The 15,158-nt window shown below is 35.5% G+C and overlaps 1 protein-coding gene across 2 annotated transcripts in view; it reads left to right on the forward strand.

The window, feature by feature from the left end:
* Positions 1–814: 814 nt before the first annotated feature.
* LOC107494649 (light-regulated protein, chloroplastic) overlaps positions 815–15,158 on the forward strand; it is a 33,588-nt gene continuing 19,244 nt past the window's right edge. The window contains exons 1-3 of one of the 2 annotated variants that reach the window (XR_008010552.1): positions 815–1,059; positions 1,346–1,504; positions 1,763–1,912. Coding sequence is in view for 1 of the 2 variants with exons in the window: in XM_016115689.3 (XP_015971175.1) it covers positions 875–1,059; positions 1,346–1,504; positions 1,763–1,838 (420 nt within the window). In the remaining variant the exon portion in view is untranslated. Of the gene's footprint in view, positions 1,060–1,345; positions 1,505–1,762; positions 1,981–15,158 lie in introns of those variants that run through there. The other variant, XM_016115689.3, reaches the window with a different exon arrangement.

Consider the following 15,158-nt stretch of genomic DNA (forward strand, 5'->3'; position numbering starts at 1 on the left):
TTAATATGGTTCTGCATGAAATTTGAAACGGGAACATAATCTTTGAAGAGAGTATATAGTATAGTTGATAACTTGGATGTCATGATTTTTATTGGTTGAAGAATGTCATTGTGCTTCTGTAGTTCTGTATTTATTGTTTCTATCTGAATGTAACATATGGTAACATAACATTTCTGAATATAAGAGGTTAGTACTTAGTACCAAAAAATTTATTTGTTATATTTTATATTAATAATTTAGATTTAAAAAAAGTAACATACAAATCAGTTTATTATTTTTTTTAGTAAGATTATAAAAAAAATAAAAGTTTAAAACCTGTTAGTTTATTTGTTATCTCTAAATAGTAGGTTAGTTTCCAAATAATATATTCTTTATTTTTTTTCCAAATAGGTTAATTTGTTTGTTAATCTCTTGCTAATTTTTTTAACTAAATTAATTAATAAAGAAGAATGCTAATTAATTAATTAATTAGTTAAAAAAATAAAAAGTAATGTAAGATAGTCTTAATAGTGGAAAGAGAAAAAGCTAAGTATAATAAATATGTATAGCAAAGAAAAAGAAAACTTGATAAAGACAATGACAGCTCTAGATAACAATCTTGTTTTGCTTCCAGTTGGCTGAACACAATTCTCCCCTCCAATAATGGAAGAAAAAAAAACACTTGATATTATCATAAAACTCCAAAGAGTTCACATAAATATCTTGGTGGTGATGGAACCTACTGAATCAGAAGAGTCCCCAAAGATTAAAAACAAAACCTTATCGTGATCCACAAATATCTCACCCCATCCATCCTACCCGCTTTTAATCTATAAATTTGAACCACGCTTACTCTGATCACAAGTCACAATACTAAAACAAAAGCAAATTCAAAATGCAGAGTGCTTTAACCTTTGCTTCCCCTGTTGTTATGCCATTGGCACCTTCAAAGAGTGTCTCCCAAGTAACCACCTTCCCTACCAAATTAGCTTCCTCACTTTCTTCACCTCATAGGGTTGCAGCCAAAGTTGCAACCGTTAACTATGACACTTCAACAGTAGATTACAGCTCTATGTTCTCGTAAGCCTTGTGTTTCAACTCTCGTTTCTAACTCTCAGGGTTTATAGGGTTCTTAGTTTTTAGAATATAGAAATTGTAGAGTTTAGTTATGCTTTAGATCTTAGATCATTCATAACACATGATTTGCGCAATAGGAAAAGATTTTAGTTTTATAGATACTATCAAAATAACTATGGCTTTCACCAAAATTTCTTGCTTGTTTATTTGTTGGAACACTTGAGTTGAAACTGTTAGATGAGAGTGATAATTGTAACCTTTGTTTCTGTGTGGTTCTTTCTTCGTTTAGTGTGTTTCCGGCGGAAGCTTGCGAAACCGTCGGAGGGGACGCATGTTTGGCAGAGATGTATCCTGAAGCGAGGGTTCAGCCGGAGGCTCGGAACGACAAACCTCAAGTTGCTTCAGAAAGTGTTGATAGAGAGTATCTTGAATACAATGATCCCAAGACGTAAGAAACATCTCAAAAATCAATTCACCGTTATTTACTCCTGAAAATGTTTGATAACCAAAGAAAATTAGCCAAAAACAGTCTTATAATTTGTTTTATTTAGCATTCATTAATTGCGTCACAATTAATAAATGCTAAAGTGTTTTTTTTTTGTCTTTCTAGTATTACTGTTTACTCCTCTGTTATTAGATCATTGTTTCTAGATGAACTCGGAATTCTTGGTGGACTATGATCTTACATGTATGTGTTTTGACTCAGGGTCTTTCTTGGAGAAGCTTGTGATGAACTCGGAGGAATGTTCTGTGAGCACGAGTATCAGAAGGGTGTCTACTAGGACATAGAAAAACCCCTCTTTTTGCAATGACTACTACAAATCTACAATGTGTTGTATATATATGATATGATATGTAGCATTTAATAATATAGATCTCAAGTTTGCAATTTTCGTTTTCGACCTAAATGATAGAAGCTTAGAATAGTAATCACCATAGGAGAAGAGTACTATTATTTAAATATGAACATCTGTTTGAAGGTAGAGAATGCTAAATTCCAGCAGCAGAAATTACAGAAAATGGAACTTCTATAATGAATTATAGAACTTAACAAGTAGAGAACCAAGTTCCAGTGTTCATTTGGAGAAACAAAAAGCGAAATAAACAAAGATAATAGCCAGAGAGTTTATAATATTTATGGATTTTGTATGTATGCATAATGCATGTGAATGGCTATATGTAAAGTTGGGAGTTAATGGAGTGTGAGTAAGATGAAAGTTATGGAGCAAAAATGAGGGATTCTAATTTCTACATTAAAAAAAAAGACCGGGGATTAGAATTAGAGGGCCGGGCTACCAATGGGGTTCATGGCTGCCGATTAGGGATGACAATAGCTATTCAAGAGGCAGGTATTGCTCGCTCATCCTGCTCAGAGTTTAGGAAAATACCCTCCATTTCTACTACGGATATCCGTTTCATTCACTCCGCATGAAAGATCGACATTCGTCGCGAATGAAAAAGTATAGAAAAACATGTAAATGTTGAACATGAACAATAATTTAAGAAAAGAAGGTTAAATTAATTATTAAAATTAGATTCTAAATTTATTAGAATAATCAATTTTTGAATTTAAAGTATTAGGATTAGGCAACTTAATTTCTTCTATCACATCATGTTCTCATTTCATCTCAACCTTTTTCTTTTTCAATCTACATTTTTTCCTTTCACTACGTCACAGTGGAAACGACGCCTAGCTTCAACCATCGCAAAGTGCAGCGCCGCCAAACGCCGTCTACCATCGTGGTGCCCTCTTTGCTGCCGCAGCCACCCCCGAATGCTGTCCCCATCGCATCGCGGCTTTTTCCTCGCGCGCCGCAGCCACCGCCGGCGCAGCTCCACTCCACTATCATGATTGCAAGCATTATTATGTGTGCTGCCTTCAAAACCACAGAAAAGGCAAGTCAAGTATATGAGATTGTAGTTATTGGGATTATGCTTATCACAACGTGGCTGGTTTCCTTGATAATAGTAATTATATGGAAGAAGAACATATGGCAAGTTATTATCTTCTTATTGGTATTCAGCTGCATAGAAGCTATTTATTTTTCATTTCAGATAACAAAGTTCATCGAGAAAAGCTATATTCTAATTGTGTCTTCTTTATGATGATCATGAGAATCTGGCATTACGTGCACAAAAAGAGGTACATGAGTTTAGAAATAAGGTTTTCAGTGAGTACATGTTCATGATTGTATGCATTATTGTTTGTACTGCTGATCACTGCAGCACCATCCCTCTCTCTTGTTTCCACCTTATTGTGGTCAACCCATAATATGTCTGATGGTCATTTTAGTATATACGCGGGTGATTATTTTAATTTTTATGTGGATGATTATTTGATTGGAATGAGTTTAGTTAGATATAATTAAAATATGCTCAATTCACTAAGTATGCGGATGATTATTTTTATTTTAAGTGGATAGTTATCCTTAAGCGTCGATAAAGGTCCTTGTTGACGAACCAGCGACGGTGAAGAGGATTCCAACGGTGACAATGGAGGCTAATTGGCAATCAAGCGACACAGAGGGTTTGGAAAAAAAGCTAGTGCTTTAATAAATTAGAGTATAATGGATGGTTAAAATTTTTGAATTATTGAATGAAGTTTTTTGGTTAGATAATTTGAGTAGAGTGTTGTTTTTTTAAAATTTTATTGGGCCAAATTTTTAACACGTTATTCACGTTGATCAGATTCTTTGTTATTTACTTAACAAAACCATTTGCGAATATGCATGAATATTAATTTTTAAAAACATTAAATAATATAATTTAATACCATTCAATTAAATGAATTATATTAAAACATAATTTAAATACAAATTTAATATAATTTACATACACAAAATCTTCAATATACATAATAAAAAAATAAGATAAAAACTATTTTTAACAAAATAATATAATATAACTTTTATATATAAGTGAAAATATTTTAGTAACTTTTTACCTTTTGTGAAATTTTGACGGATTTTTATAAGGTGGGTACTTCTGCTCTATCTCCATTTTTATTTATTCGCATGGCGAATCCCGCATCTCTGTTGGAATTTTGCATATACTCACTAAATATCCAGTTATAGATAATACTTGTAGATACCTACTTTTGTGGATATTTTTACCATCTCAGATTATATTATTCGTTTAATTAAATAGGCCAAATTTAAATTTTCTTTTCAAAATTTATTAAACAATTAAGCTATAACCTAGACTTTAAAAAATACTCATAAAATTCGTTAAGTCGACCTATTTTAATATAATAGTTTGAAAGTATATAAATAAGAGGACATATATTTAATGAGATAACTATTGAATTCATACCAAAAAGATTTAAGTGTTAATAAAATAGTACTTAAAAATGTTATTGATAAAAAAAAAATTTAAATAATTTTAAAATTTGACAAAAATGACCAAATTTTAATCATCTCTATTTTTGTTAATAGAAAATGCTGAAATAAAAAATAGAGTTGATTATAAAGCAAATTCTCTTCAACAATCTATTTTTCTGGCTTTTTTTAATTAATTTAAGCAATAAAAAATAAAAAAACAATAAATTTCTAATTTAATTTAGTAAAAAAAATCACAATTCAATTGAAAGAAGCCCTAAATTTTTATATCCTTAAAAAAGTTGAGGGTGTGGCGACGATGGAAGCTCTTGATGGCATCATTGTGTTCGCTAAGAAGAACAGCAATGAAAGAGAGAGAGAAGGCCAAAACAAAGGAGGGAGAAAGGGAACGAGAGTAATGAAAGGTGATGGAGATGGTGGTGATGCAGATGAAGGAGAAGAGGTGACGCTGCTACAATCGTTGCTATTGGAAGAAGTCGTTATCGAGATGCTCCTATCCTTGCGCGTTGCTGCTGCAACTATCTTCTCCTTGCTTTGTCATGATTTTGTCACTATTTTCTGTTCATTCGCTAATTCTATATTTTTTTTCCATGTGAGTTTTGTAGTTGTTAATTTTTATTGATGCCACCATTATTTTCTTCTTTTTGTTTTAGTTTGTTTGAGTTGTAGAGAATAAAAGAGCAAACTATTATTTCTACTCACAAAAATTGAAAACATTGACACATCTACCCATAAAAGAAAAAAAAATATCATTTGTACCCTGAAATATGGGTTCTGTATAAAAAAATTATCAAATACTAAAAACACCTAAAACTCCAAATTACCCTTTTCTTCACCACTAATACTATCATCCCCCCTCTCCCTCCTTGCATTCCCTTTTTTTTTCATTCCCCATTTACTCATTCTCACCCCCTCTTCACAATGGACTTTCGTTGCCGGCCTCCCCCAATGTTACTACAGTGGCCAAGAGACCCACAATCACCACTACCACACCTTCCCCTCCACTTTCCAAGGCCTTTGACGCCCTCCCACTTCCGATCTGCTTCGCCGAGAAGCAAACCCTATCTCTGCCTCCGAAAAACCTTGAACTTGTTGGACTCCCTGAAGCATTGCCGCGCGACCTCCATCAACCACAGTGACTTCAATTCACTAACTATCAGCACCATCACGCGACCTCCATTAGCCACGACGAGCCGACGTTGTAGAGCGCGATGACGCGGTCTTTGACGAGGACTGGACTCTGTGGCTTCGCAAGAAGATTGGAGGAGAATTTCATCCACTACTGGTTGTTGTCGCTAGAGAACCAGAGGGCGGGGTATTTGCTGAGGACCATCACTAATGACTTCAACACCTAGTTTTACAATGGTACCCTTCAGACCCTTCATCTCTTCTTTCATTTTCTATTACTCCTTCATCATTGTTGTTGGTGCGGCTGTTGTTGTTGTTGGAGAATGTGGAAAGGAGCAGAAACGAAATTGTGAACTTGCACCTTGTAGATTGAATTTGTGGCCTTAGATCTGTTTCTTCTGCAATGATGTAGTTGCGCCGGCTCAATTGATTTATGGTTTTTCTTCATTTGATGTGTTCTACTACTATTGTTGGTGCCTCTGTTAACACGCATGTTTCAGAGAGAGAGAGAGAGAGAGAGTAATGTGATGTTGATGCGGATGATGATAAGGGTAATTTGGGATTTTTAGGTGTGTTAGTCGAAAAATGTTTTTGATTAAGGAAGGTTAGTTCGAAGTAGTGAAGAGGTCGATTGAGGTGATTAGCGGTTGTCGAAAAGATGCGCGAGCGGACATTAGATGGAGGTACTCGACACGGATTCGATTTCAAGCACTTTATTAAATTGAGTAGGTCTACTCGGACAAGATATTCGAGACAGGTAATCGAATAAGCTATTCGAATAGCAGATCGAGTAGTTACGTGAGTGGAGAAGTTGAAGGCCTTTGTCATGTGAAGAATTTATGTGTAAACGTTTTTTAGCCAAAGGGCGGGAACGGTTACCAAGGAGTATGCATTCAAGACTGCATTTTTGTAATTAATTGTTAGTTACAAAAGTAGATTATAAATACTAGAAAGTTTTAGGAAATAAGGGTTGGAACTTTAACTCGGAAAACACTCAAGAACACCCACATCCCCTGCGAGTTCCTGAGTCTGCGATCGAATTTCTTTTCTGTAGGGTTCCTTCCATATTTTATCTTTTCAATTTATCTTTCTGTAAACTTTACTTTTCAAGTAAATTTACTTTTTAAGCATTTCTTTATTTTTTCTTGTCCAATTTACATTCTTGCATCTTTAAATTTTATGCCAAAGCCCTTTGACCCAGTCGAAGGCACTTTATTGCTTTCTTTAACTTCAACGTAATTTTCCGATTTCAAGTACATTTTCTTTTCAAAATCCTTATTTTCTCATTTCTTTATTGTTTTACAAATTTTAGTTTATCTTTTACCTCGATAGTCATCTAATCGAAGACACTTTGATGCACTTTTAGAAAATTGGTACCTACAAAGAGGAGTAGGTTTTGTTCCCAGACCATTAGATATCGAACCACCATCGATTTGCTAAAAATCGACAAAACAAATGGGCACGTTCGGTGGGACAATTTTAAACAAATTGAAGTGTATCAAATAAATATTTTATTGTCATTTGGTGTATGCGATTGAGAAGTGGAAAGATCATTCACATGGCTGATGAATTATCAAATGTGAATGGTGGTTCATCCACCAATAATAGTTTACCAGTAATTGTGCAACAAGCGGATGTGACTTCACGTTCAGAAGGTTCAATTAGAAGTGAAAGTACAGTAGTTAAAATTGTTCAAACTAGAAATGTTGGACGTAATATTCGTCCACGTGGTACTTTACCACCATTCCAACCTCCATTAACTGTTGGTTGGCCTTCTTATGGCCTTCCTCCTGGTTATACTCCACCAATGGGTGGTTTTCTTCCTCCTGTCTGATTTGGGAGTGTAAATGGAGGGAATAATTCTCAAACCCACAATAACATTCTGAGTATTCTCGTGATTATAATGTAGGCTCTACTTCGAATGCTGCTAATTCAATGGCAGTATATCGATAACAAGTAGAGGAAAGTCATCATGACTTAGTCAATTTATTGACTCAATAAATAACTACAATTCTAAATCCTATGATAACTGGTCACGAATCAAAATTTGAACATCTTTCTAGACAAGTTGAACGTATTGTTCGAATCGTAGATTATGAGGAAGGTGAAAGGCATAATGCCGGGGAAATAATGAAGGATTTGAAAATATATTACAAAATGAAAATAATGTTTTTAATAGAGAAAATGCTCATATAGTTCCCCATGTTCAAAATGCTGATGAATTTCTAGCCAGATTATGTGCTAATCATGGCGGTGAACGTTATCAAGTCACCAGAATTGTGGAAGAAGTACTTAATTGAGTCGGTTTAAATGTTGGTTTTATGAATCGACCTCACTTTATATCTATTTTTTCCCAAGTTGTTCAAATGGCTGAAGTGCCAAGAGGTGTGAAAAATCCAAAGATAATCACAAAATTTGCTGGAGAAGTTGGGGAATCAACCACTGAATATGTTGCTCAATATTTGGTTGAGATTGGAAATTTAACCAATGATGAAAATTTAAAAATGAAGTTTTTTTCTTCTTCGTTAACGAAGAATGCATTTACTTGGTTTTCAAATCTTAGACCAAATTCGATAACAACATGGAATCAGTTGGAAACTGCTTTTCATACACAGTTCTATCGTGGGAAAATGAATGTGGCAGTTACTGATCTAGTGGCTTTGAAATGGGAAGATGGTGAAACCATTAATGATTATATGATACATTTCAAGAACGCTAGAAGTAGATGCTATGTTTCATTACATGAGAGCGAAGTGGTGAAAATAGCAACTATGGGACTAGGATTCTATATGCGCAGAAAGTTACTTAATGTGCATATCCCTGATTTAGCCCATTTGGCTGAAAACGTTTGTCAGACCGAACTCATGAAAAATGAGAAGGAAAAACATAAGAGTGAGCAAAGATCAAAGAGTAAACCTTTTACTCGGAAAGAAAAAGTTGCTTATATGACTATGGAGTCCTCAGAAAATGAACTCGATTTTGAAACAGAGGTCGATTCGGCGAAACTTAAGAAAGGCCCTCCATATGTCTGTTCTTTACTTAAAAAGCTTCCTAGTAGTGAAAGGTCGAATGATTCAAAACTAAAAAGTGGAAAGAAATATAGTTTTGATATTTTGAAATCTGATCAGATTTTTGATGTGTTGCTTAAAGATAAACAGTTAATTCTGCCTGAGGATAGAACTTTACTTTCAGTGAAAGATTTGAAAGAAAAACCTTATTGTAAATTTCACCAAGCAACAAGTCATTCGACTAACAGTTGTGTTTATTTCAAGGACTTAATTCAGGAAGCAATAATGGAAGGACGATTGAAATTTGATGATGGAAAGAAGGAAATGAATGTTGATGTCAATCCCTTCGATGTTGATGCCAGCTTTGTTGAGCCATGTTTCATAGTAAATATGGTTGGTATGTCCTATGACTTTGATGTGGCTCTTGATGATTTTGAGTCACAAGTTAGATCAGTGTATCCCCGGGTGGGAGATGGTTTGTTGGACTTTTTAGTTCAAAAAAAGATTAAAGACCGAGACGTATCCCTGTGTCTATGGTGTAATGTTGTGTTTAATGCTGAAGCATCAGTAATTTTTGAAAAGGAGAGAATGAAGAAAGAATTGGCTCACAGAGAAGAGCAAGCACGCCGAGACAACCGATTCGGCGTGTTGAGGGTCAAAGTTCTTAGACCGTTCAGCAAAATATGGTTGCACCTTTGAGCCAATCTCAGGCCATAGGTGTTCAATGGATTCGGAACTGTCAAGAGTTCCAGAAGCGTGATGCTCTTTATTGACACAACCCACAGTGGGGACATCGAGGACCTCCTCGAAACCAATATCCATACTATCGTGGTCGAGGTAACTCTCCTTCTGTGCATTCCTGAATTGTCTTTCCTTCTGATGGAAAGACATGTCCAAAGGAAATTCCATCTCCTGCAAAGATGGAAAAGGGTAAGGCAATAGCTCAATCCTTAGGAGTTGACAAAAGCAAAGAAGTTGATGTCGAAGAAGAATACTTCGAAGAAGAGGATGATGATATGATTGGAATGATTTCGATCATTCCAACAGAATATCTGGGTGAATACGAAGGTGACACAGAAAAAGATTATGATATGGAGGATGAGGAAGCTTTTTCCTTCATCTGAATTGAAGATAAGTCAGGATATTTTCTTCGGCCTACTGAAAAACAAATGGCTCATCTCCGCCCACTTCATATAACCACCACTTTGAGTGGGATCAAAGTTAACAAAGTCTTGATCGATGGTGGGGCAGTGATCAGTCTTTTACCCAAGCGGATGTTAATGAAGGTGGGAAAGTATCCTGATGATTTAGTCCCCACAAATATTGCTGTGACTGACTTTAGTAGGGCCTCGACGCTAGCAAAACGGTTGGTCACTTTGACTGTAAAGGTTGGATCATCTGAGCGAAACACAGTGTTCGTGGTGGTTCCATCAAAAGCAAGTTATAATGCTTTGTTGGGGCGAGATTGGATCCACGGTGTGGGAGCTGTACCTTCGATCATGCATCAAAGTGTTCTTCTTTGGACGAATGATGGCAAGCCTGAAGTCATTAAGGCAGATTCGAACCTCAATGTCGAACAGCTGCATATTGATTTTAGGATGTATAATCCCAAGTTGAAGCCTTTGAATGTTGATAGGACACTAAATTCTTATAATTGTGAAGGTTGCTACTTGTCCTTGGATGGTATGTCTGTGAAGTTGCGTTACCCAGAGTTGAATTTCACTCCAACTGGCTGGGATTGTTCTTCTTAAAGATCTCCTGAGAACACTTTATGGACCAGGTTGAGGAAGTTTTTGATTACCTGGTAACTTTGCATAATTATTTAAATAATTATCTTTCTGTAGGAAATAAAGATGATTCTTCCGATGAAGTAGAATCACATAGGATTAGAAGTTCTTTTAGTGATAGTTGTATCAACTCGATATCTTCAGTCGAGTTTAGTCATTGTTTATGCATTCCTTCTTTATGTAATGAAAGTAATAGTACAAGTCAGACTGTCGATCTAGTAGCAGAGGTGCATTGTATTGAAAATCAAAGTGATTTTAATTTAATAAATGATCAAGTTTATTTTATTTCTAAGGAAGTTGTTGATTTCACCTTCGACTGCATCAATGATTTAGAACCTTTGGGTTTCGAAAAATATTCTGTAAAAGATGAGGAGCATTTTAAGAGATTTGAATCTCAAGATCCCTTAGAAGAAATTAATTTGGAGACTTCTGATGATGTTCGAATAACTTACATTTGTAAGGGTCTTGTTGATCCTTTTCGAACTGGACTTTTCTATCTTTTACATGAGTTTAAAGACTGTTTTGCTTGGGATTATCATGAGATGCCTGGTCTCAATGGTTCACTTGTAGAACATCGATTAGCATTAAAACCAAATGCTAGACCTGTGAAGCAAACTCCACGACGTTTTGCTCCAGAAATCAATGAAAAATTAAAGAAGAAATAGAACGCTTGATTAAAGTGAAATTTATTCAAACTGCACGCTATGTTGAGTGGGTTTCAAATATTGTCCCTGTGATGAAGAAAAATAGGAAATTAAGAGTATGCATTAATTTTCGAGATTTGGATAACGCTACTCCAAAAGATGAATACTTTATGCCAATTGCGGATGTGTTGATTGATTCTGCAGCAGAAAATGAAATCTTAAGTTTTATGGATAGTTATTCAGGATATAACCAAATCTTCATTGTAGAAGACGATGTGTCCAAAATTGCTTTCCGTTGTCCTGGGGCTTTAGGCACTTATGAATGGGTAGTTAGCCTTTTAGTTTAAAGAATGTGGGTGCAACGTACCAGCGAGCAATGAATGCTATTTTCCACGAGTTTATTGGAAAATTTATGGAGGTGTATATCGATGACGTTATGGTCAAATCGATTTCAAGTAAGTTAACACATTGATCACTTAAGAAAAGCATTTGTCACCATGAGGAAGAAGGGGTTAAAAATGAATCCTTTAAAATGTGCTTTTAGGGTATCGGCTGAAAATTTCCTGGATTTTGTTGTTCATAAAAAAGGAATTGCAATTGATAAAAATAAGGCAGATGCAATATTAGCATTGTCTGCACCTAAATTGAAAAAAAGAGTGCAATCTTTCTTAGGTAAGGTGAATTATCTCAGAAGGTTCATTTCGAACCTTTTCGATCGAACTCGAGTGTTTGCACCTTTAGTGAAACTAAAGAATGATTCACAGTTTGAATGGACGAATGAGCATCAATTAGCATTTGATTCAATTAAGGCTTATTTGTCTAAGGCTCCGATTATAGCAAATGTTCGTCCACATGAGCCCTTAAAATTATACATTGTAGCATCTAAGAACACGATTGGGTGTATGTTAGCTCAAGATTATGAGAATGGGGATGAGCGGGCCGTTTATTACCTTAGTCGAGTTCTAACGGATATCGAAACAAGGTATTCCCCGATACAGAAATTATGTTTGTCTTTATATTATGCCTGTGTGAAACTTAAATGTTATATGGTGGCTAAATCGGTAAAGGTTATAGCACAAACTGATATCATCAAATATATGTTAAGTTTTCCAATGTTACGAGGACGTCTAGGGAAATGGATGCTAGCCTTGACAGAGTTTGATTTACAATACATACCAGCCAAGGCCGTAAAAGGTCAGGTCATTACAGATTTTCTTGTAGATAATTTGAAAGATCTAAATGACCAGGGGGCAAATGTAATTGACATTAAAGTTGATTATTGGAAATTATATTTTGATGGATCAAAGCATAAAGATGGTGCAGGAGTTGGAATTCTTATCATTTCACCAGAGGGGATTCCATCAGAATTCTTGTTTGAATTAAAATATCCTTGCTTGAATAATGTGGCAAAGTACGAAACTTTGATTTTGGGTCTAGAAATATTAATAAGTAAAGGGGCTTTGGAAGTTCAAATACTAGGGGATTCTCAGTTAGTTTTAAAGCAGTTATCGAAGGAGTTTAAATGCAATAATGAGAAGTTGCAAAAGTAATTAACAACTTCTTGGGAGTTGTTAACCTCCTTTTGAAAAGTTTCTTTAGTTCACATCCCCAGGATTCATAATGAAATTGCTAATGAAATTTGCCCAAACTGCTTCGAGATATAAAATCGGTCCAGAAACTATTAAAAAATTGGCTAGTATTCAGCAAATTTTAGTGCCTGCGAATGAAAGAGAGGCTTTGTGTATAGATGAATAGGAAGATACTGATTGAAGAAAACCTATTGTTGAGTACTTGAAGAATCCCAGTATCCCAGTTGAAAGGAAAATAAAATTGCAAGCGATGAATTTTGTCATAATGGCTGATGAGTTGTATAGGAAAGAGATCAATAGGAGTTTGTCAAAATGTTTAAGCCAAGATGATCAAAATACTGGTTTGGGCGAAGTCCATAATGGGATATGTGGTACCCATCAGGCTAGAAAGAATATGAGATGGGTATTATATCGCAATCACGTGTATTGGCCATCTATGATAAAAGATTGTATCGATTATGCGAAGGCATGTCAAGAATGCCAGAAACATGGTTCGATACAGTAGATTTCGGCATCTGAGTTGCATTCAATAATAAAACCATGGCCATTTAAAGGTTGGACTTTAGATTTAATTGGGTTGATCCACCATCCTTCATCAAAACAACACAAGTTTATCTTGGTAGCAATTGATTACTTTACAAAGTGGGTTGAAGCAATTCCCCTAATAGAAGTGGGTCAAAGTGAAATAATAGACTTTATCGAGGAACATATTATCCATCGATTTGGAATTCCTCATGATGGTAATCAGTGGCTAAGAGAAGGGGGGTTAAATCTTAGCCCCTTTTGCTGAGTGTTATTTTCTGCACTTTGAAATAGCTTTAAGAGATTTTTCTTCTTTTTGTCTCGTAACTAGTCAAGAGACATTTTCTTTTTGTCTCGTAAACAGTCAGAAGATATTTTTCAATTTTGTCTCCTACGCAACAGAATCAGAAATGGAGTAGAAGAGAGAGAGAGAGAAAATCACACCAAGAAGTATCCTGGTTCAGCTGCTAAGCGCAATGCAGCTTACATCCAATCTCCATCACAATAATGATGGAATTTCACTATAATCATACAGATTACAAACACCAATTCTCCCTAGGAACTACCCTTCCTATCCGAGACAAGTCCAGAATCTATCCCCAATCCCGTACTTGACTTGGTCACCTACCAAGCTTTCAGCTGCTAAGTGCTAACCCAACTTGCAAGGGGATTCCCACAGAATCATGATACACAACACATAGATGTACAAAGGACCTCTAAGACACCTATGACATTTTCTTTAATTTTGTACGCTCTGCCTTTTTCCACTTACTGGCTTTTTCTTACAAATCTCACTGTTTGCCTTTTTTCCACCATGAGACTCAGACAGATAAAACTTAAAGAAAATACAAAATAGAAAACATTGAAGGAGAAGAACTTCTGTTAGCTTGGGTAGCTATGAGAACTCTGTGCTTACTCTCCTTGCTTCAAGCCTTGGCCATTCACCCTTATTATAGAAGGGGAAGCTTCCAAGGTTAAAACGGTTCAACCGAGCCAACTTCTTCTTCTTCAACACCAAAACTTGTTCGGACAGAGAGAGGAGAGAGGAAAACCAAAAGCAAAACCAACATACAATTACCTCTCTATCATCCCTTCTCATCAAGCTTCATCAATCTGAGCCTTCCATCTTGACTTGGTCCCCAAGAAGAATTTCTCACCCTTGATGAACCCTTAATCCTTGATAGCTCCGTCTATCTGTTCCATCTTTGCTTCTTCCTCCACGTAGCTACAGTAGCTACCATCTGTGATGGATGAACAAAAAGTAGAAACGAGCTTCACCTAAGGGATCTTCTTCTCTGATCGAATTGGATTACTACCACTTATGGCATGGAGATCTTGAGGCTTCTTCACCACTTCTTACCTTTAGTGGAAAAGATCTTAGCCACGCCATACTGTAGATCTTCTTTTTGCAAGGACCATCATCATCTTGGCCGCTTGCTTCTTCCTAGCTTCTGTTCTTCTTCCTCTGATAGCTTGCATCTTCTTCTTTCCTGACAGATGAAGTGATCGAAACATAGAGAGAAGAGAGAAAGGCTTTCAATGGAAGTAAAGAAAGAAATTAAAGTGAGTTAAGTTTCCACTTTCCAAACCCCCATGCCTAGTAACGTGTAATGCATTAATGGCAATCAAATCAATGTAAACTTTCTCTCTCATGTTACCAATACATTTAAAACTATTTAAATAAATTTGAATTCCATTCAAAGAGGGGAGTGGGTAACTGAACCAAACATTCACTGCTCCTTCCTTCTTTCTTTTCAATTCTGACCAAGCCTTGTTGGTCTTGTAACAAAAATTTAATTGGGCTTTGGTCAATAATTTTCTAGCCCAACTAATCATAGTAATAGTTCAGCCATTCATCAAATAGAAATTTGTACAAGGCTGAATATTACATTGGGCTTGATGTTATTTTCGGCCCAGCAAAAATCTACAAATTAACAAAATTATTAATCAGCTAATTTTGAATTAAAATTTAATTTAATAATTTTGAAATTAATTATTTTTAACAATGTTTGATCATCATCATATTTCAATTTTTCTAAACTCAACACCTCAAACATTAAGTACTGATCAAGGAACTATGTGTACT

This window comes from Arachis duranensis, chromosome 6 (genome assembly GCF_000817695.3).
Source record: "Arachis duranensis cultivar V14167 chromosome 6, aradu.V14167.gnm2.J7QH, whole genome shotgun sequence".
Taxonomy (NCBI): domain Eukaryota; kingdom Viridiplantae; phylum Streptophyta; class Magnoliopsida; order Fabales; family Fabaceae; genus Arachis; species Arachis duranensis.